Below are 23791 nucleotides of genomic sequence, written 5' to 3'. Positions count from 1 at the left end.
GCTACAATACAAGCAGACTTAGTCGAGATCCACAAGTGAGTCCGTGAATAGAAATAAATATTGGAACAAGACACAGGTGAAGAAAAATTTCACAGGGATGTTTATCTTGTTGATTTGAAGTCAGAGGGAACCATCTCTCCTAAAGACTTTAATTATGGTTTAGTCGTCTCTCAGAAAATGTGCTGTGTATATAATAAAGATAATAATGATAGTGATAATATTCTGGAGTAGATAAAGTTTTCACTTCCTTTTTCTGCTTTGTTCCTCCTAACACCCTGTGAATCCATAAAATTATCAAATGAGTAATTGATGAGTAATTGAAATTATCAAATGAGTAATTGGATTGGTTATGTAGGCAGGGATTATTGTCTCTATTTTTTTTTAACTTTTATTTAATGAATATAAATTTCCAAAGTACAGCTTATGGATTACAATGGCTTCCCCCCATAACGTCCCTCCCACCCACCACCCTCCCCTTTCCCATTCCCTCTCCCCTTCCATTCACATGAGGATTCATTTTCAATTCTCTTTATATACAGAAGATCAGTTTAGCATGCATTAAGTAAAGATTTCAACAGTTTGCTCCCACACAGAAACATAAAGTGAAAAATAATAGATGATTTTTAAATGATGATGAAATCAGATCAGACCTATTGTCATGTTTAATCCCAGTGAGAGTCAAGTTGGGAATTGCTAATTTCTTCTTTTTTTTTTTTTTAACAGAAGATCAGTTTAGTATACATTAAGTAAAGATTTCAACAGTTTGCACCCCCATAGAAACACAAAGTGAAATATACTGTTTGAGTACTCGTTATAGCATTAAGCCTCAATGTACAGCACATTAAGGACAGAGATCCTACATGAGGAGTAAGTGCACAGTGACTCCTGTTGTTGACTTTACAAATTGACACTCCTGTTTATGGCATCAGTAATCTCCCTATGCACCAGTCATGAGTTTCCAAGGCTACGGAAGCCCCTTGAGTTCTCCGACTCTTATCTTGTTTAGACAAGGTCATAGTCAAAGTGGAGGTTCTCTCCTCCCTTCAGAGAAAGGTACCTCCTTCTTTGATGACACGTTCTTTCCACTGGGATCTCATTCACAGAGATCTTTCATTTAGGTGTTTTTTTTTTTTTTCACCAGAGTGTCTTGGCTTTCCATGCCTGAAATATTCTCATGGGCTTTTCAGCCAGATCGGAATGCCTTTAGGGCTGATTCTGAGGCCAGAGTGCTGTTTAGGACATCCGCCATTCTATGAGTCTGCTGAGTATCTCGCTTCCCATGTTGGATCACTCTCCCCTTTATTTATTCTATCGGTTAGTATTAGCAGGTACTAGACTTGTTTATGTACTCCCTTTGACTCTTAGTCCTTTCATTATGATCAATTGTGAACTGAAATTGATCACTTGGACTAGTGAGATGGCATTGGTACATGCCACCTTGATGGGATTAAATTGGAGTCCCCTGGTATGTTTCTAACTCTACCATTTGGGGCAAGTCAGGTTGAGCATGTCCCAAGTTGTACATCTTTTCCCTTTCTTATCCCCACTCTTATGTTTAACAGGGATCACATTTCAGTTAAATTTCAACACTTAAGAATAACTGTGTGTTAATTACAGAATTAAACCAGTCATATTAAGTAGAACAGACAAAAAAAACTACTAAGAGGGATAATGTATTAAGTTGTTCATTCACAGTCAGGGCTATGCTGATCAAGTCACCATTTCTCATAGTGTCGATTTCACTTCAACAGGTTTCCTTTTTGGTGTTCAGTCAGTTGTCACCAATCAGGGCGAACATATGGTATTTGTCCCTTTGGGACTGGCTTATTTCACTCAGCATGATGTGTTCCAGATTCCTCCATTTTGTGTGTCTCTATTTTTTTAAAGATGCATTTATTTATTTGAAATGCAGAGTTAGAGAGACAAACACATATGGAGAGAGAGAGAGGGAGAGAGCGAGACAGAGTGAGAGCGAACAAGAGTGAGAGAGAGAGAAAGAGCTCTTCTAAAATGCTGCTGCTTCACTTCCCAGATGGCTGCAACAGCCAGGCATGGGCCAGGCAGAAGCCAGGAGCCAAGAGCTTCTTCCAGGTCTCCCACACAGGTGGCAGAGGCACAAGTACTTCGGCCATCCTCCACTGCTTTCTGGGGCCAGTAGCAGGGAGCTGGATTGGAAGTGGAGCAGCCAGGACACAAATGGGCACCAATATGGCATCATAGGTAGTAATTTAACCCAGTATGTCACAATGCTGGCCCCTGTATTCCTTTATACAGGTAAGAGAACAAAGTTGAGAAAATTTCAATCCCTAAACTGAAATAGGACTTATTAGTTTTAGTGTCTGTTTTCATGTCCTTTGCTAATCTCTTGGTTCACATCTCTATAGTCTCTTAACTGGACTAGAGTGGTAACCACTGTACTATCTGCTATTTTGTAAGTATCACTTTAGGCTTGTCAGGCTGGAAGGCAGAAACCAGGTGTGTGTCTTTCAGCAAATACTCATCTTTTATTTTCAGTAACACCATCTAAATGTAAGAGGTTGAAATAAGGTGACAATGGTCCTCGAAACTTCACTAATCCCTTGGATATTTAGAAAATTCCCCATATGTCCTGGATAAAAGCTCAGTTCTCAAGCTTTCTTGCAATAGCCTACCATCTGACTTTTATTCTTAAGGAACAAAGAGGGTTTCATGACTCAAAGAATCAGACACAAGGAAAATATATTTCACTGAGAAACTTGCTTCTTTTGTTAGATACTGAAAAGATTCCATAAGGGTTTAATAAAGAAAATCGTGTTCTCTTCTCCACTTATATTATTAATTCCAAGATACTTCTTCTTGTGAGTAATGCCAAAGGGAAATTGCTTTATGCTTACTCAGCAGTCCTGGGGATGTGGAAAATAAGATCACAACAAATGGATTATCAAATCAGAATGCAAAGGTAGTGATTTGTTATTAGAATTAGCACTAATTTATAGTAACTTTCCTATTATCCCATCCACTTCCCTTCTATCCTACCTAAGCCCAGAACTTGGAGGAAATAGCAGATGTTTGTGGGGACAGGGTACTTCACAAGCCCAACCATGCTGTGTTCTTTTTATTGGCTCCTAAACACATCCTAATGCTCTCTGACTTCTAGTGCCATACTGACTTCTCTTCTTGACCTCCTTCTCTCCCTCCACCTAGCTACAACTTTCAAGTATCCTTCCAGCTTTTTGTGCAGCAGAAAAATCCCTGACTATACTCAGGTTAATGTCTTCAACTCACGCCCTATGATAACAATTATTGGTATATGTGCGGTTATCTTTCACCTTCTTTACAATAGTCATTATGAGGGTGTGGTTTCTGGATTACAACTCTGTGGTTCTTCTGTTTCTCTTTGTATCTTCCCACAACTACTTTATTCCTAGGCAATGTCTACTCAAAGGTAACGGCAGATAATTAGATTATCTTTCACATGACTGAAAGAGGAGAGGAGAAGATATTTTCCATCAGATGAAGAGAATATAGTTGATATAGAAAGAACACTGGACTCGTACTCCAGTTCTCTACTTTATGTGACTCTGAGAAAATCACTTTAACTCCATGAATTCTTGTCTCTGAAATAGGAATGAAAATAATACCTGTAATATGCCCCTCACAGGCTCACCATAGGGAATAAATGGATAAGCAGCATTCTCAGTTACAACCAACTAGTATCTCTACATCACAAAAGTTAGGGGCAAACCTGAATGGATTACTGATGACAATGTGCTTTAGAAGTTGTAACATGCTGTGAGCATCTCATGAGTTATTATCAATGGCTATCATAATAATAATTATTATACATTCAACCTCTTTGCCTTCCTAGACATGTGAATGTCTATAATTTGACAAATATTTCCTGGTAGCTCACTCTTATCAACTAAAGAGAACCAGTACAAAGCATCAATAGTCTTGGGATATCCTCTTGCTAGGATCTTGCTTTCCGATACCATTACAACAGCACTGGGGTTGAGGGCAGTGAGAACTGGAGTCTACATACAGGATTCATTTCTTTTTTACCTCAACAAGATAGCTCCCCCATCAGGCTTCTTTGATAATTGTCTAGAAGTGGGATAAAGTCCTTAGACTAGAGATTGGTATTTCATTAAGTAGGAATTCTGGTGCTAAATATTATATGAATCCTGGAAAAGTATGAGCGGAAGTGCCTGTGTAAAAGAGAAAGCTGTTGGGGGAATGAATGACACAATAAATGATGACAAACTTCTCAACCTATTAGAACTCCAAGAATGTGGCAGGAATCAGGACCAATATAAGCAGGAGGTATTAAAGACAGAAACAGCTCATCAGAGATAGGTTCCAAATAACTGTAAGTCCCATTTATACATAGGAGGCTACTATCCAGGCCAATGAAAGTGGAGCCTCAAAAATTTTAATAGAAATCAGGAGGAAACCTTGGAGTAGATTGATAAGACAGAGTAACGCAGGGGAATGAGTATGTGCACATAGCAGATTGTACCCATTTCCAGATTTCCACAGAGGAATCCATGCATGACAAACTGTGAACTCTTCAGTTCCATTACCTTTGTATTTTTTTTTATCTTTTATTTAATGAATATAAATTTCCAAAGTACGTCTCATGGGTTACAATGGCTTTCCCCCCCATACCGTCCCTCCCACCCACCACCCTCCCCTTTCCCACTCCCTCTCCCCTTCCATTCACATCAAGATTCATTTTCGATTATCTTAGTATACAGAAGATCAGCTTAGTATACCTTAAGTAAGGATTTCAACAGTTTGTTCCCACACAGAAACATAAAGTGAAAAATAATAGATGATTTTTTTTAAATGATGATGAAATCAGATCAGACCTATTGTCATGTTTAATCCCAGTGAGAGTCAAGTTGGGAATTGATAGTTTCTTTTCTTTTTTTTTTTTTAACAGAAGATCAGTTTAGTATACATTAAGTAAAGATTTCAACAGTTTGCACCCCCATAGAAACACAAAGTGAAATATACTGTTTGAGTACTCGTTATAGCATTAAGCCTCAGTGTACAGCACATTAAGGACAGAGATCCTACATGAGGAGTAAGTGCACAGTGACTCCTGTTGTTGACTTTACAAATTGACACTCCTGTTTATGGCATCAGTAATCTCCCTATGCACCAGTCATGAGTTTCCAAGGCTATGGAAGCCCCTTGAGTTCTCCGACTCTTATCTTGTTTAGACAAGGTCCTAGTCAAAGTGGAGGTTCTCTCCTCCCTTCAGAGAAAGGCACCTCCCTCTTTGAAGACCTGTTCTTTCCACTGGGATCTCACTCACAGAGATCTTTTTGCCAGAGTGTCTTGGCTTTCCATGCCTGAAATACTCTCATGGGCTTTTCAGCCAGATCCGAGTGCCTTTAGGGCTGATTCTGAGGCCAGAGTGCTATTTAGGACATCTGCCATTCTATGAGTCTGCTGAGTATCTCACTTCCCATGTTGGATCACTCTCCCCTTTATTTATTCTATCGGTTAGTGTTAGCAGATACTAGACTTGTTTATGTGCTCCCTTTGACTCTTAGTCCTTTCATTATGATCAATTGTGAACTGAAATTGATCACTTGGAATAGTGAGATGGCATTGGTACATGCCACCTTGATGGGATTGAATTGGAATCCCCTAGTATGTTTCCAACTCTACCAATTGGGGCAAGTCAGCCCGAGCATGCCCCAAATTATACATCTCTTCCCTCTCTTATTCCCACTTTTATGTTTAACAGGGATCACATTTCAGTTAATTTTCAACACTTAAGAATAACTGTGTGATAATTACAGAATTAAACCAGTCATATTAAGTAGAACAGACAAAAAAAAAATACTATGAGGGATAATGTATTAAGTTGTCCATTAGCAGTCAGGGCTATGCTGATCAAGTCACCATTTCTCATAGTGTCCATTTAACTTCAGGAGGTTTCCTTTTTGGTGTTCAGTCAGTTGTCACCGATCAGGGAGAACATATGGTATTTGTCCCTTTGGGACTGGCTTACTTCACTCAGCATGATGTGTTCCAGATTCCTCCATTTTGTTGCAAATGACTGGATTTCGTTGTTTCTTACTGCGGTATAGTATTCTAAAGAATACATATCCCATAATTTCTTTATCCAGTCTACCATTGATGGGCATTTAGGTTGGTTCCAGGTCTTGGCTATTGTGAATTGTGCTGCAATAAACATTAGGGTGCAGACCGCTTTTTTCTTTATCAATTTAAACTCCTTTGGGTAAATTCCAAGGAGTGGGATGGCTGGGTCGAATGGTAGGGTTATATTCAGGTTTCTGAGGAATCTCCAGACTGATTTCCATAGTGGCTTAACCAGTTTGCATTCCCACCAACAGTGGGTTAGTGTCCCTTTTTCCCCACATCCTCGCCAGCATCTGTTGTTGGTAGATTTCTGTATGTGAGCCATTCTAACCGGGGTGAGGTGAAACCTCATTGTGCTTTTGATTTGCATTTCCCTGATTGCTAGTGACCTTGAACATTTTTTCATGTGCCTGTTGGCCATTTGGATTTCCTCTTTTGAAAAATGTCTATTGAAGTCCTTGGCCCATCTCTTAAGTGGGTTGTTGGTTTTGTTTTTGTGGAGTTTCTTGATCTCTTTGTAGATTCTGGTTATTAACCCTTTATCTGTTGCATAGTTTGCAAATATTTTTTCCCATTCTGTCGGTTGTCTCTTCACTCTCCTGACTGTTTCTTTTGCAGTAAAGAAACTTCTCAATTTGATGCAATCCCAATAGTTGATTTTGGCTTTGACTGTCTGTGCCTCCCGGGTCTTTTCCAGAAATTCTTTGCCTGTGCCAATATCTTGAAGGGTTTCTCCAATGTTCTCTAATAACTTAATGGTGTCAGGACGTAGATTTAGGTCTTTAATCCACGTTGAGTGGATTTTTGTGTAAGGTGTAAGGTAGGGGTCTTGCTTCATGCTTCTGCACGTGGAAATCCAGTTTTCCCAGCACCATTTATTGAATAGACTGTCCTTGCTCCAGGGATTAGTTTTAGATCCTTGATCAAATATAAGTTGGCTGTAGATGTTTGGGTTGATTTCTGGTGTTTCAATTCTGTTCCATTGGTCTATCCATCTGTTTCTGTACCAGTACCATGCTGTTTTGATTACAACTGCCCTGTAGTATGTCCTGAAGTCTGGTATTGTGATGCCTCCGGCTTTGTTTTTGTTGTACAAGATTGCTTTAGCTATTCGAGGTCTCTTGTGCCTCCATATGAATTTCAGCATCATTTTTTCTAGATCTGCGAAGAATGTCTTTGGTATCTTGATTGGGATTGCATTGAATCTATAAATTGCTTTTGGGAGAATGGACATTTTGATGATGTTGATTCTTCCAATCCATGAGCATGGAAGATTTTTCCATTTTTTGGTATCCTCTTCTATTTCTTTCTTTAAGGTTTTGTAATTTTCATCGTAGATACCTTTGTATTTTTTTCTTGTGACATTATCAGTTGCTGTGTAACTGTATACATGTGCAAGCATGCACATGTGTATGTGTGTGTGTGTGTGTGTGTGTTGCTCCAAGAGTCATCTCTTTCAATATAGTTATAGAAGTTCCTATGATTAGCAGAGTTGTGCTTTGTGTCTGTTCACTATCAGGGTGAAGATATTACTTCTACATGTTTCACCTCTTCAGGGAATTTTTTTAATTGGTTAACTCATACAATAAACCAATCAAGAATTATTTCAGAAATAATTAAAGTGTGATCAGGAGTAAATGAGTCAGGAACTGATGGTTCCAGGCTTCTTAGGGGGTGGCTAAAAGTGGACAGATGAATTATATTTTTTTTCTAAAGGTGATAGGATGAGATACAGATCTGATCTAAAAATCTGAATACAAAATGATGCTTTGACAAGCTATCTGATTTATTTAATCCATCCCTTGTAGTCATAAAGATTTGAATCTCAGTGAATCTAATTGAACAAAATTACCTGTTATTCTTAGGGGCACTCAATTGCTGCAGAGTGGGAATTTATCTTGTGTTAATAGCATTTATTTTAGGTCAATTTTATTTCATGTCCTCTTTTCTTTTAGATTAACAATTCATGCTGAGTGTCCCATGCATTTGGAAGATTTTCCCATGGATGTGCATGCCTGCCCGTTGAAGTTTGGAAGCTGTATGTATTTTCTCACTTTTTGTTTGCCTGATTCTTACAAAGGAAACTTCACACATCCTATTCTGTCCCTTAGGTGTTTCTAAAAATGAGAATGTTGATCTTGGCTGCTTTGGGAGTCAGGGGAGTGAGATTGAGTTGTACTAACTGATTAGGAGAAAGAAAGTTAGCCTTTAATATAGTGTTCTTTCTAGGCAGCATATCTTATTTCACCATTTTAGACTAATTCCTCTGTCATTAAATTGAAATATTAAAATCTGTTTTCTAAATTGCCCAGAGGACAGAGTGAGAAAGAGCTGATATAAAGTACAATAGCATCTTCCTCAGGGTAAGATATCTCAAACAGAATGTGCTTATATGTTTTGAAATATCCATTCTACCTGCATCAACATACACCTATGTCCAAGTCTCAACAGTAAATGATAGAAAGTGACTCTGGAGATTTGCTCATTTTTGAGCATATTTCCTTTCCTGGTAGCTGTAAAGATCACAGACAAAAGAGTAGATACATAAATCCATTTTCAAATGAATTAGAAAAAATAAAAATGGAACAGAATTTAAGTGAATTTATGCATGTAAGAATTTTAGAGGTAAGTTATATAGGGAGTCAATCAAAGTAATATATCAAGATTCATGTTGATCATGGTTAAATTGGATTTATCTCTGTGTTTTGAAATAGGAGCTGCATTTGAAAAGACCTAAATAATTATGTGTGACATATTTTTTCAATCATTAATTTGTCAGATATTTACAGATTATCTCCTGTGTGCCAGGCTCTTTTATAGAAGCTTGGAATATACCCATGAATAAAACAAAACCCCATACTTCTGGAGTTTATATTACAGAGTGGAGAGTGATGGTGAGGAATAAAATAAACAATGAAAAAAATTAAAATAGAAAGTAGATTTTATAGTGAGGAGAACCATGGGAAAACATGAAAATATTGAAGAATGAGATGAACAGGCTCACCCTATTTTATTTTAAAAAAGGCTGGGGGTAGAGAGAAGGGAAAAAGTTGGTCAAGAGGTAGAAAATTATGGTTAGAGGAATATGGAGGAGTATATTCTGGTGTTCTACAACATGTGGAGATGGGTGTAGTTAACAACAATTTACTGTTTATTTCAAAATAGCTACTAGAAAGTATTTTTAATGTTCCCAGGAAAAAGAAATGACAAATATTTGAGGTGATCAAAATGCTAATGATTTGGTCATCAGATATTGTGTATTGTATCAAAATGTCTCACTATTTCCCATAAATATGAATAATTATTATGTATTAATATAATTTAAATGATATTTGAGCAGACATTCTCAGGAAGTAAATCACTTAATGCACATATCTGAAGAAATAATGCTCCAGGTAGAAGGGCCAACCAAGGATAGGATGTGAATTCAGGGAAGTATTTGATTTGTTCTAAGATCCATCAAATTAGCCAATGTGCTTGGGCAGAGTGGTCAAGGGAGAAACTTAGGAGAGAATAATATGGAGAGGACCAGCCAGATCATTTAGAGACTTGTAGGCCATCAAAGGGTTTCGGATTATAGGCTGAGAGGAAATAGGCAGTGATTGGAATATTTTTGTATGTTTTAAAATAATTATTAAATATTTTAAAATAATATAAATACAGGAAAGATGAAAGCAAGATGTACTTTTTTCACATGAGAGATGATGATGGCTCAGTTCACAGTGATAGTTGTGAAACTGAAGAGAGGTGATCTGATTCTGGATCTCATGACCAACAGGACCCCATGGAGTAGCAGCAAATGAAACAAGTCAATGAAATTATTATCCCAATGGATTTGCTATCAAATTATATGAGTATTATTTCCATGTGGGTAGGACAGAATTGCCTGCCTGTGACCAGTGCTCCCCTCATGAATAACAAGAAAACCTAAAACTGCAGAAGCAATAAGAGTTTAACAGACTACAATTCTGGAAAAAGGGAAGAACTTCTTATACATAAATCGTGTGACCTGTAGTTTCTTCATCCCAATTCTGGCCATGGTTTGCAGCTTAGATTCAAGGTTGACCCCATGCACAGAGTATAAATACTACCAGGAAAAAATTGAAAGGCAGAGCTGCCTTTTATGAAGCCTCCCAATACACTGAAAAGAAGAAGTGCCAGGCTATCATTTTAAACCTTAGAAACTTTGTCCTAACCTCAGAAACTTTGTCCTAGTTGCATGAAAACAGCAGAAACAGACTGGACTAAGCAAGACTATAATCCAGCTCAGTCCTTTATGAGATTAAAGTGATACTTCTCCCACACTAACTGCATAATAAGGGAAAGAATGAAGCTTCTCTGATAAGAGAGGCTTCCATCTGAAAACTATACAGTTTTATACACAGTACTTGGAATTCAACAAAAAAATCACTAGGCAGGGGAATGACTACCCATGTGTGATCTAAAACCAAGATGTAAAAACAAAAAACAGAAACAGAAAAATAAAATATAGAAACGGATCTATAGGATTTTATATCTCAGCATTTATAGACTTTTAAAAAACTATGGCTAGTGACCAGCCCTGTGGCGTAGCAGGTAAAGCCGCCGCCTGCAGTGCCGGCATCCCATATGGGTGCCAGTTCAAGTCCCGGCTGCTCCATTTCTGATCTAGCTCTCTGCTATGTCCTGGGAAAGCAGTAGGAGATAGCCCAAGTCCTTGGGCCCCTGCATCCATGTGGGTAGACCTGGAGGACGCTCCTGTCTCCTGGCTTTGGATCAGCGCAGATCTGGCTGTTGTGGCCAATTGGGGAGTCAACTAGTGGATGGAAGACCTCCCCCCCCCCCGCCTCTCCTCTCTCTTTGTAACTCTGACTTTCAAATAAATAAATAAATCTTAAAAAAAAACTATGGCTGATATGTTAAAAATGAAGAAAAAAGATGAATACAACAGGTAAAAGATAATTTCAATAGAACATTAGAATATATCGAGAATAGATTGAAAATTACTTACAAAGAAGTACAAAATCTAAAATTCAAAATTGGATGCATAGGGACTGGTATTTTGGAGCAATGGGTTGGGCCACCGCTTGCAGTGCTGACATCCCATATGAGTGCCAGTTAAGTCACAAGTGCTTCACTGGGAAAGCAGTGGAAGGTGGCCGAGGTATTTGGACCCTGCCACATGTGCTGGAGACCTGGATGAAGTTCCTGGCTCCTGGATTTGGCCTGGCCCAGCCTGGGCTGTTGCAGCAATTTGGGGAGTGAACCAGCAAATGAAAGATCTCTCCCCTTCTTTTTATCTCTCCCTCTTTCTATGTAACTGTGTCTTTCAAACAAATAAATGAATCTTTAAAAAACAATTGTATAGACAAATTTAACAACCAAAAGACAGGACTAAATAGCTGGAAAATGAGTAAATAGAAAATAGCAAAACCAAATCGACAGAAAGACAAAATACAGAAAAGAGTAAGAAGCATGTGGGACACAGTAAATGAACTGTGTATAATTTTGCAGAAGGATAACAGGCAGAGAAAGGAGCAAAATCAATTATTAAGTAAAGACTGATCACTTATAAACTGATGATAATTACCTACTCAAAGATTTAAGAAGTTATGCAAACACCAAGCAGGACAAATAACAATTTAAAAATGCTGCTTCTAAAATTTAAATGGAAATATGAAAATGTCAAAAATAGCTAAGATAATCTTGATGAAGAAAAGAGCTGGAGAAGTTATGATTAAATCTAATGCATCCCAAAATATCTTAGACCTTTTTAAATCTATAGAAATTCAAACAAATTATCATTGTTGCAATGATATGTAAATATACTAATGCCACATAATAGAAAGAGATAATTTTATAATTACATTATATCATACACAAAAATAAATTCCAGATGAATTGCAGATCTAAACATAAAAAAGTGAGAGGTAAAGCACTACTTTTTAAACTCAATGACTAATTTTTATTAGTTATCATCTTAGTTAGCAACAGAATCTACCTGCCTAGTTTAAGCAGGCACAGAATATAAGAAGGGTTTCTTGTGGCTCACAAAGTCTTGGAGTTAATGACTAACCTTCTAGCAGTTACATTCAGAGGTGTGTCACAAGACTGTTTAAGTGAGAGATCTATCAGCTGAGTCTTCTACGACCTGGCTTCCTCACTTAGTTTTGAGGAACAGCCTCATGTGTGAGAACTACCAAATGTCCCAGCACCTTTCACCACTCATTAGTGATGCCACTGCCCTTATAAATTAACTTTCTATTATTTAAATATGTAAATTTTTAATTATTGATTTTATTGTACATACTAATGGGATACAGGGTGATAAGTCAACACATGTATTCAAAGTATGAGTATCAAATCAGGTAAGTTAGAAATTTAATATCCTTTAAGAGAAGTATTTTTGATGAATAATAATTTTAATTTATTTATGGGCTACAGTGTGACATTTCAATGTATGTACACAATGGATACTGATCAAATCAGGGGAATTAATGTTTCTCTGTCCTCACCACTATTTTATGGTTGGAGCCCTGGAGCTCCTGTCTTTTATAATAGGTTTTTGTGAACCACAATCTTGTAACTGTGCTGGGAAACACTAGAATCTGTGTTTTAGTATCCATTATCTAATCTCCCTCTATTCCCCCTCCTCTCACCCTTCCAAAGCCTTTAATAGTTCCTATTGTAAGTTCAGATCAACATTTTTTATAGCATTTCCTTTCTTTAAGATTTATTTCTTTATTTGAAAGCAAGAGTTGGAGAGAGGAGAGAGGAGAGAGGAGAGAGGAGAGAGAGAGAGAGAGAGAGAGAGAATGTTTCAATCCACTGGTTAACTACCTAGATGGCAGCACTGGCCAGGGCCGGGCCAGATTGAAGCCAGAAGCTTCTTCCATGTCTCCCGTGTGGGTGGCAGGGGCCCAAGCACTTTAGCCATATTCTGCTGCTTTTCCCAGGCCATTAGCAGGGAGCTAGATCGGAAGTGGAACAGCCAGGATTTGAACCAGCACCTGTATGGGATGCCTGTGTCACAGGTGATGGCTTCACCTGCTATGCCACAATGCCGGCCCCTATATCAACCTTTTTTAGCTTCCACATACAACTGAGATCTTACAGTATTAGGTTTTCTGTGTGTGGCTTATTTCACTTAGCATGATGTGTATGAGTTTCATTTATGTTGTCATTAATGACAAGATTTCCTTTTTTCATGACTGAGAACTATTCTTGTGTGTGTGTGTGTGCATATTTGTGTGTCATCTTCATTTGTTCATCTGTTGATGGAGACGAAGGTTGATGCCATATCTTGGCTATTGTAAGTAATGGGACAATGAACATGCGTGTGCAGGTATTTATTTTCTATACTAGTTTCATTTCCTCCAGATGTATACCCACTAGTAGAATACCTGGATAATATGTTAGATCTATTTTTAGTTTTTAGAAGAAAACAAAAGAGAATAACTTCATGAGCTTGGAAAAGGTAGAGATTGTTTAAACATGACATAGAAAAATACCAACCACAAAGTGAAAAGAGGATAACTTGGAATATATTAAAAATGAGTCTTTAATAAAGACTCATTTAAAAAAGTCTGTGATAAAGACACTAATTAAGTTATCAAAAGACACTTAAGAGGGTGCAAAGGTAAATTCTAGGCTAAGCATAGCATGTATGCATAGCACGTATGTGACAAAGGACTCAAATCCTAATATCCTTATACATCTATAAGAAGTAATCAGAAATCTCTGTAGAAAAAGGACAAAAGTATTAAAAAGACACCTTAAAAAAACATTGCTTCCCAACTACTGGCACACATACCCAAGCACACACATACACAAACACACACACACACATACATACACACACAGTGCTCCATTCATTAAAAGGGAAATGCAAATTAAATTCAGAAGGTTCCTCTAACAACTCACTAGAAAGACTAAAATGAAAAAGAAAAACTATCCCAGTGTCTGTCAGAATGGATTAAATATCTTTGGCAATGACACATATTACATTCAACATGAATGATACAACAGATACAACACTGAGCAAAAAGCAGACACATAGGCATATTAATAGAATGTGAATCGATTTATATCATGTACAAAGATAGGCTAAACAAACCTGTGGTGTTGGGATTTTTAATATTTTATGCATCATTGCTATTGGTAGTATTTTCAAATTCCTTACATACTAAACAACATAGTCAAGAAAAAGAATTTGGAATTCCCAGGAATTTTATAAATCACATGCTATTCACGGAACAGTCCAACCTTCTTAATGTTCCTTATACATTATTAAGGACATCAAATTTTTAGAATGAGAAATAGTAAGTTTAAACTATTAGCAAAGTCTGACAGCATATAGAAGATACTCAGACACTGAAAAATGTCAGCAAGTACTTGAATAACAACATTTGAACTTCTCAGTAAGGTAAAAAATTACAAAGATTCAAAGGTCAAGATTGCAAGCTTAAGGATTTATTCCACTTCCTAAACCAGTTATTCCTTGAAAGAACACTCTGGACATATGTACATACAGTGTTACAAATACAATATTCTATGAATATAGACTTATTAATATTTAATTTGCATGACTGAATTACCATTAACATAATACAGGGATGCTAATGCACACTTTAACAAAATCCACTCATCAGACTGTGACCACTTCAGTCTTATAGGTTCCAGTCCTGATACCTGAACATGTCAAAACTTTTTACTCAATGTTCCAATGTTTCCTGCTCTTGTTTTCAACTAACACCAATAGATTCCTTCAAATTAATAAAATTGAGGACAAAAGTATAATTCAATGGATGCAGAAACACATATACCCCATGCTAGAAATCCAATATTTGGCCCTGATTTGCCAGTAAGTAGTGACTGTAACTTGGTCTGTCATTTTGTATAATTAAAATTCCTGAGAAATTTAATGATTTGATTCAATTATGAAACTACACACCCATGCTTCCATTTGGTTTCATATGTATACCAACCTCAAACTGTAATTGTCAGACTCATCAAAATCCTTGGATTTTTACAAACCAAAGTAATATCATTCCTCTAAAATCATTTTCTGGGTTGTCTTTGTTTAGAACTTGTATTTTGCACCAGTTGTCCATGCTGCAGCTAGGGTGATCCTTCCAAAGCATCCATCTGGTCGTGCCATATCTCTCCTTCAGCCAAGTCTACAATTCCCTGTAGCTTAAGGGTGAAAACCCATGTTTCTTTGGGTGAGACATTTTATTTTACCTTCACTTTTCTGCAGCTTATAACTCCAGTGACACCATTAATTATTTTACCACTCCATGCACTCACACACTTTTTGCCTTTGCTATGTTGTTCTTTTGCTAGAAATGCCTTTTTTCACCTTTTAAAAGTGTCTTGGTCTTCTAAGTATCATATACTACATGGATCCTTCTTTACACCCTGTTCTGAGCAGGAGTAAGAGCTCTCACCTCTGGCTGCATTTAGCACTTGTTTTTACTTTACTAGTGTACATACTTTTTATGTTCAGACTAACTTGCCCTGTACCTATTGGGCTGTGTCTCCCTCAACAGTTTTTGTGCTCCTGGATGGTGGCCTCTGTACTCCATTAACCTTTGGTTATAAATACAAGTTTAGTCTTTGAGCTAGCAATCAAGCAGCTTTCCAATTTTTAAAATTTGCCTCTCTCTTCCTTCATTAATTCTTGACTTTCCTGCTTACAAGAGTAATTTTCCCTCCCCAAATCCTTCTCTTTTCGGATAACATTATCAAAGGAATGATACTTTTTTGTATAAAGGAAGTCATCAGTTTTGGCCTGTTGAAGTTTCTGAATCACTAGGAGCTACATAATTTCTTGCCACATATGCACTAGAATCTACTGGGATTTTTAGGGCTAGTATCCAAGGCTTTCTTTTCCAGGCCTCAGCTTAAGAGATCCAGAAAGAAATTCCTTGACTTTCTTATGGGTGAAAAAAGATCTTCATTGCTTACACTTTCTCTAAACAAAGCTGTCTAGTTTTTACATTGTGAAACTCTTGGGGTGTTTGCAGATAGAAAGTACTAGGGCAAAATGACACAAGAACCTTGTGATATCGCGTTTCTCCAATGGCACCATGAGAATTCTAACATTATATTAGAATAAATTTTAGGTAGAATCCTGAGATTTCCTTTTATTGATGACAGTAGTTTCAAGAACTACAATCCCAGCTGAGAGTCCTAGATCACACATAGGCATCAGAGAATGATTTACTTTTAAGGCTGAATTACAAGGGACCAAAGCCATTTATAGGAAAATGTCTCTAGACCAGAGGTTGCAAGTTAGAGCCTACAAATGTGATAGTGCTTATAAATTTTGAATTATTTACCAATATTTGAAATTTGGAAAGTGTACCATCGAATTTCAGATTTTTAAAATTACTTTATGAGACCAGAATATTGTCGCTCCCCCTCTTCGTGGAGGAACGACACAGGACCCTGTGCTGTTCTTTTGTCTGCTCAGCCCTTCCCGGGTTTGCTGCTGGTTCTTCCCGGGTTGGCTACTGTCCCTTCCACCTCCGTGGAAGGGCGGTTCCCCCTGCCACTTTTCCCCACTTCCGCGGGGGAGCGGCACACCGCCGGCCGGCTCTCTTGGGGGCTGCACAGGTGTTCCTTCAGATAGATGTTCCTGGTGCATGTTGTCTCTCTCCTCCTTTATAGTCCTCTTCCACCAATACCAACTCTGCTACCCACACGCCGAGTACGCTGCTCTCCTCCAATCAGGAGCAGGTCCTGCAGCTTGTCAAGTTGGTGAGAGGCAGCTGTGCAGAAGCTGTTTCCTCCTCTCCCAGCGCCATATTGTGGGAGAGCAGATGCATAGAATAAGTCTTAATTCCAGTAACATAGTCTAGTCTGAGTTGCTCCCAGTTGCTCCCCACAAATATCTAACAACACTGGGTTCAAATCTTACATGGTTATAATCAGCTGAAGCTGAGTAGTGGCTACCCTGGTAAATGTCATAACTTTTGTCTTTTTCCCTGAAGACCAGGTTCAATATCAGTTGCCATTAATCCACTCACTTGCATTCTAGTTTCATTTATAATAGTATTAAGAAATCTCCATAGAAGTAAGAGGAAAGTGAAATGTATCCTTGTATCCATACTTATCAAGTTTTTTTTAAGTAAACTAAGATGACTATGTTTGAGTAAAAAAGGAATGTCTACATTTCCTTACAGAAGTGAAGAACAGTTCTACATCTTTACTTTGTATACAAAGTATGCTTTTGCTGAAAAGATAAAACTTCAGATATCAAAATTATACAAGTAATTATCAAAAATTCTAATTGATATAAAGTAGCCTCATCCTTTATCTGCAAGGAGTACATTCCGAGATCCCAGTGGGTGCCTGAAAGTGCACACAGTACTGAACTCTATGTATACTAGGTTTTTTATTTATTTATTTATTTTTTATTTATTTATTTATTTTTGACAGGCAGAGTGGACAGTGAGAGAGAGAGACAGAGAGAAAGGTCTTCCTTTTGCCGGTGGTTCACCCTCCAATGGCTGCCGCGGCCGGCGCGCTGCGGCCGACGCACCTTGCTGATCCGATGGCAGGAGCCAGGAGCCAGGTGCTTTTCCTGGTCTCCCATGGGGTGCAGGGCCCAAGCACCTGGGCCATCCTCCACTGCACTCCCTGGCCACAGCAGAGAGCTGGCCTGGAAGAGGGGCAACCGGGACAGAATCCGGCGCCCCAACCGGGACTAGAACCCAGTGTGCCGGCGCCACTAGGTGGAGGATTAGCCTAGTGAGCTGCGGCGCCGGCTATACTAGGTTTTTTCCTATCCATACATACCTATGATAAAGTTTAATTTACAAGTTAGGTGTGATAAGAGAACAATAGAATAATTATAACAATATACTGTAATAAAAGTGTGAGTGAGATCTCTCTCATATGTCAAAATGTCCTCAGCATTTTTTGTGGTGATGTGAGATGATACAATGAGATGAGTGATGTAGCATTATGAGGTAGTGCTAGCTACAATGTAGGAGTTACTTAGGCACAAACACAGCAATGCTGTAATGTAACAGTCAATCTGTAACCTAGACAGCTACACAGTAATAGGTAGGTAGCATATATGTCATGGATTCACTAGACAAAGAGATTATTTATGTATTGGGCAAGAAATAGTGAGAAGGTATCACATTACTCAGAATAGTGCACAATTTAAAACCTATGCATTTTTTTAATTTCTGGAATTTCCCATTGATATTTTTGGGCTGCATTCAGCATGGATAACTGGAACCATAGAAAGTGAAACCACCAAAAAGGGGGATCTACTATGTTGAGAGGATACAAAGAATCTTAAAGCATCAGACCGGAGGCAGGGATTTGGCATAATGGTTAAGATGCCGCTTGGGATGCTTGCATGCCATATTAGAGAGCCTGGATTTGAATCCTGACTCTGCCTCTGATTCCAGCTTCCTGCTAATGGGCACTCTGGAAGGCAGCTCAAGTAATTTGGTCCCTGCCACCTATGTGGGAGGCCTGGATTGAGTTTCAGGCTCCTGACTTTGGCCTGGCCCAGTCTTAGATTTTGCAGGCATTTGGAGAATGAGCCAGTGGATGGGAGGTCTTTCTCTGTATTTCAAAAATAAATAAAATAGGCCAGCGCTGTGGCTCACTTGGCTAATGCTCCACCTGCAGTGCCGCAACCTCGGGTTCTAGTCCCGGTTGGGGCGCCGGGTTCTAGTCCCGGTTGCTCCACTTCCAGTCCAGCTCTCTGCTGTGGCCCGGGTGGGCAGTGGAGGATGGCCCAAGTGTTTGGGTCCCTGCACCAGCATGGGAGACGGGGAGGAAGTACCCAGTTCCTGATGGGAAATGCAATTAATTATGCTTTCAGTAGCAACTTTTCCAGGCAAGAAAATATTTTATAGATCACAAATTTTAAAAGTGTCATTTTATTGCAACAAACTGGATGCTTTGTTGTCCATCTTTTGCAGAAATGACTGGAACCGTATACAGGGCAAGTTATATGGAAAAATCAAATTTATTGTGGCATTTTGTTTTGTAGCTTATGACAACACAGATGTAAAAATACTGTAAAATAATGTATATGTTTTTCATAATGTCCATGAGAATTTTGATGTAACTAAAGAACTTTTTGGTCTCTTGTACATTACAGGTATATCAAGAAATGGCTAATTTAGAGATATTGAAAAAAGTCCTTACAAATATAATGTAAGCAGATTGTAATTTATGCCTGAGTAGGCATTAACATCAGACTTTTTATAAAACGTATGTCCAACACTTCAAAGTTTTTCAGAGACCCATCACTTGCATTTGTTCTTTGGCAGATTTACCAGAAATTATTAATTTTGCAATAAAATGTTTAAATAAAGCTCAACATGAACTTATCCATTGCCACCATGAGTTGGACACACTTCCCCAAACCCCCATCCTCCTCACCCCCACCCCATCCAAAGCAGCACAAAACTTAGAGGAAAGAACTGAATAGTTTGGTGGTCAACTCCCCTTTACGAGTCTATGTGCTTGGATTAGGGTAAGGTCTTCACCCCAAATATAAAATCTGTTGTCAAAAAGTCAATATGTTTGTAAAGGAATCAACTCATTCCTTAGAGGACTAAAACTAAATAATTCCACTTGATTCTCCTACCATTTCCTTTTCCTATATCTTTTTTAATCACTATAAAATTCTATACTTGATATTAAAATTCCAAATACAAGCCCTACCATTAACACGCTGAAGGAAAGGTATCAGGTTTCTGGCTTGTACATCAAAGTGGTAACAAATTATTAAGGAAAATTATTATTATTAATTATTGCTATTTTAATTTATAATTTTTATTTTTCATTTAAAATATACCTAGCATACTTATCTGATATGCTCACTCTATAATTAAAGAAAATTTTATTACTTTTCTGCCTGTTTATTTTTCTTACAACTACCCTGATTTGATCATTTAACTACCTGTCTGGCTCCTGTAAGTAATTGAGTGTGGGAAGTCTGCATAGGGTAATATTGTGGTCATCCTTCCCCCTGACTATACTTTCTACCTTCCAAGAGAAGGAAATGTTTATTGGGTTCATGTCTATGTATATAGCATATACTTTAGTAGTTATTCAATGAGTGCTTATTAGATGTATGTATGGATGGATGGATGGATGGATGAATGGATAAATGATTGTATTTCAGTTGAAGACAAAACACATACCCAGAACTCTTTGGGAATGGAAGTTGTATTTCCATCTCATTTTAGTTCAGCATCAGAGCTAATCATTTTTTTTTCTTCAACTTATCCTTCACCCTTTTCTGCCTTAGATGCCTATACAACAGCCGAAGTGGTTTATTCCTGGACTCTTGGGAAAAACAAATCTGTGGAAGTGGCACAGGACGGGTCTCGTCTGAACCAATATGATCTGCTGGGTCATGTTGTTGGGACAGAGATAATCCGGTCCAGTACAGGTATTTACTTTTTTCTGTTTATTAATAATTTAATTTGCCAAACAGTCTTATAGCAAAGGTACTATTATCATGAGGATATTAAGGCATATAGAAGCTCAGTGATTTTTCCCATGTTATGCATACATAGAACGGCAGAGCCAAAATCTGAAGCCAAACAGATTGGATCTCAAGCCCCTCTTAACTACTATGCCCTGCTGTCTCTTGGGGGTTAGGCCAGCAGTTTAAAGGTATTAGTGCTGGAGTGTGGTAGAAGAGAATAGAGAGGGAAGCCATGGTGATGAGAAAGCTGAGCTTTGATCCTACAGGTTTTGTTACCTTTGCTTAACTCAGCCAGTGCTGAGGTGCACAACAAGAACCCTGGTAGATATCAGGCACATAACCAGAAAATCCAGGGAGTAGCCATGGAATTATTTTAATAAGTGGATCACATACTTCAGAAAAAAAAGCTTGTTTGGCAATATTTACCAGGTCTTCCCAATGGCTGATACTCAATTATTGGTAAATGGAACTGGAGACTTGTTCTGTAACTTTTAAGCCTGGTCTATTTGGAACCTGATCAGTTCCTGGGACCTGAGGATGGAAGTACCCTGCATCCCAACTAATCTCAGGGCACATGGCAAAATGTAGCATAGCCTGGGGGCTACATATTCTACATTTTTTTTTTTTTTGCTGTGAAAGGATGAGAACTTTCAACATTACTTTTCAAACAATGCTTGTCTCTGTGAATCCACAATGATAAATGTTAGTAGGGTACTCTTGTCCTTTTTTCATTATCTGAACATATGCTGTTCCCTCTTGTGATGGCACCCAACATGCAATCTTATCTGCACCCAAGGACCAGGGGAGGGTACCTGGAAGAAATGGCATTTGAAATGGATTTGAAGGATGAACAAGATTTAGAGATCTGGAATTAGGTGCGGGGACAGATTATTTTCAGAAAGGGCAGATGTCTGAGTGAGCGCACTCCACTGTGGCACAGAACAACACAGATAGCACAGTGTGGTACAGGTAGAACTAACACAGTGCAACATAGCACAGTACAGCGGGGCACAGTGCAGTGGGCCTGTCATCCCAAAGGAGAGAATCCCCTCTATGCATGTCTCTTCATACCCCTCTCCCTCCTCAGCATTTCTTGTCTGGCATGGCATCAACTTGCAAGAACAATCACTGCCTATCCAAGCAGTCTCAACTTCTGTTGGTTAAAACATTGTTTCTTCATTGTCACACAGATAATACAATTCATAATAGGAAAATTAGAAATACATAGAACAGCAAATACTGAGTACTAAAATACGTATCCACAAGCTCCATATTCACAGATCCAACCAACTGCAGATCAAAAAGATTTATTATTATCAAAGATTTATTTCTTCATTGGAAAGGCAGAGTGACAGTGAGACAGGGATCTTCCGTCTGCTGGTTCATTCTCCAAAGGGCCCCAACAACCAAAATTAAGCAGGCTGAAGCCAGGATCCAGGAACTTCATCTGGGTCTTTTGAGTGGGTGGCAGAGACCCAAGTGCTTGCAGTGCATCCCAGGTGCTTTAGCAGGGAGCTGGATCAGAAGTACAATAGCTGAAGCCAGCACTGTGGCATAGCAGGTAAAGCCACTGCCTGCAGTGCCAGCATCCCATATCAGTACTGGTTCAAGCCTTAGCTGCCCCACTTCTGATCCAGCTCCCTACTATGGCCTGGGAAAATGGTTCTTGGGCCTCTGCACTCACATGGGAGACCCAGATGAAGCTCCTGGCTCCTGGCTTCAGCCTGGCCCAACCCTGGCCATTGCAGCCATTTGGAGAGTGAACCAGAAGATAGATAGAAGATTCATTCTCTCTCTCTCTCTCTCTCTCTTTCATTCTCTGTAACTCTGATTTTCAAATAAATAATATTTTTGTAAAAAAAAGTACTATAGCTTGAACTCAAACTAGCACGAAAATAAGCAATATATGTGTCGCAAGCAGTACCACGACACTTTCCTACAAAAATATTTTTAAAAAATTGTGTCCATAGTGAATATGTACAGACTTCTTTTTCTTGTCATTATTCACTAAACAGTACAGTACAGCAGCTATTTACAGAGAATTTGCATTATGTTAAGTATTATAGGTTATAATCATGATTTGAAGTATCCAAGATAAATGTACAGGTTCTATGCAAATATATACCATGGTGTATAAGGGACTTGACCATCCACGAATGTTGGCATCCATGGGAGTCTTGGAAACAATTTCCCCATGTAAACTGAAGGACAACCATGTTCTTTAACTCTACTATTTAGAAAAATCTTAGAAGATCTTGGCACCTTAACTGATTCTTTTTTCAACTTCAATTTAATAAATATAAATTTCCGAAGTACAACTTTTGAATTATAGCAGCTTTTCCCCCCATAACCTCCCTCCCACCCGCAACCATCCCATCTCCCACTCCCTCTCCCATCCCATTCTTCATCAAGATTCATTTCAATTATCTTTAATACAGAAGATCAGCTTAATATATACTAAGTAAAGATTTCAACAGTTTGCACTCACACAGACACACAAAGTATAGAGTACTGTTTGAGTACTAGTTTTACTGTTAATTCGCATAGTACAACACATTAAGGACAGAGGTCCTACATGGGGAACAGGTGCACAGTGACTCCCATTCTTGTATACTGTGGTATTTAATAATGTTTCTTTGCATCTTTTTTTAAACATGTTTTAATATAAATGGAGTCATACTACTGTTTATACATTTTAAATACAATTTTACATGAAAAAATAGGTTCATATTGAAAGATGTACAAGATCAAAATAAAATGTATCCAAACTTAGTTACAATATATTAAAAATTGGCATGGGCACACATTCATTAAGTATCTGTTTTAATTCAAATACAAAATAACAAAATAAAATGTTCTCCCCCAAAGCCAAAGCATTGTTGACAATGATGAAACGTCTATTGTTGTCACTAAGTATAGCATTTCATTATGAAACCTAATCATATAATACTTTTACTGTTAATGGCCTCATTTTTATGGATCATAATGTGTTTTTAAGAAATTATGTATTATTACATTCTGTTTCCATAGCATTTTTCTCCTGTGTAATTATTTACCTGGGATAAAGATGGAATATTGAATTTGCTATTTCAGAAAATAGATATATTTTGTTAAAAAACAAATTGACCTACTGCTGTTTTGAAAGGTTAAACAATTTATTCTCCCATTATAAGTGTATGAGCATGGTAGTTCCCGTAATTCTTGGCAACGTAGATGTCATAGGTTATATTATATCCC

At 38.1% G+C, this 23791-nt stretch overlaps 2 protein-coding genes across 7 annotated transcripts in view; one reads left to right on the top strand and one right to left on the bottom strand.

The window, feature by feature from the left end:
* LOC138847567 (uncharacterized) overlaps positions 1-23791 on the bottom strand; it is a 668340-nt gene that overhangs the window by 409319 nt on the left and 235230 nt on the right. The gene's annotated exons all lie outside the window — the stretch shown is intronic.
* GABRA3 (gamma-aminobutyric acid type A receptor subunit alpha3) overlaps positions 1-23791 on the top strand; it is a 327873-nt gene that overhangs the window by 218628 nt on the left and 85454 nt on the right. For all 6 annotated transcript variants that reach the window (XR_011385360.1, XM_051833856.2, XM_051833857.2 and 3 more), the window contains exons 6-7: positions 8055-8137; positions 20372-20515. Coding sequence is in view for 5 of the 6 variants with exons in the window: in XM_051833856.2 (XP_051689816.1) it covers positions 8055-8137; positions 20372-20515 (227 nt within the window). In the remaining variant the exon portion in view is untranslated. The remainder of the gene's footprint in view (positions 1-8054; positions 8138-20371; positions 20516-23791) is intronic.

The sequence above is a fragment of the Oryctolagus cuniculus genome, chromosome X, assembly GCF_964237555.1.
Source record: "Oryctolagus cuniculus chromosome X, mOryCun1.1, whole genome shotgun sequence".
Classification (NCBI taxonomy): Eukaryota; Metazoa; Chordata; class Mammalia; order Lagomorpha; family Leporidae; genus Oryctolagus; species Oryctolagus cuniculus.
Note: the sequence above shows the minus strand (reverse complement) of the source record. Positions and strands in the feature narration are given on the sequence as shown.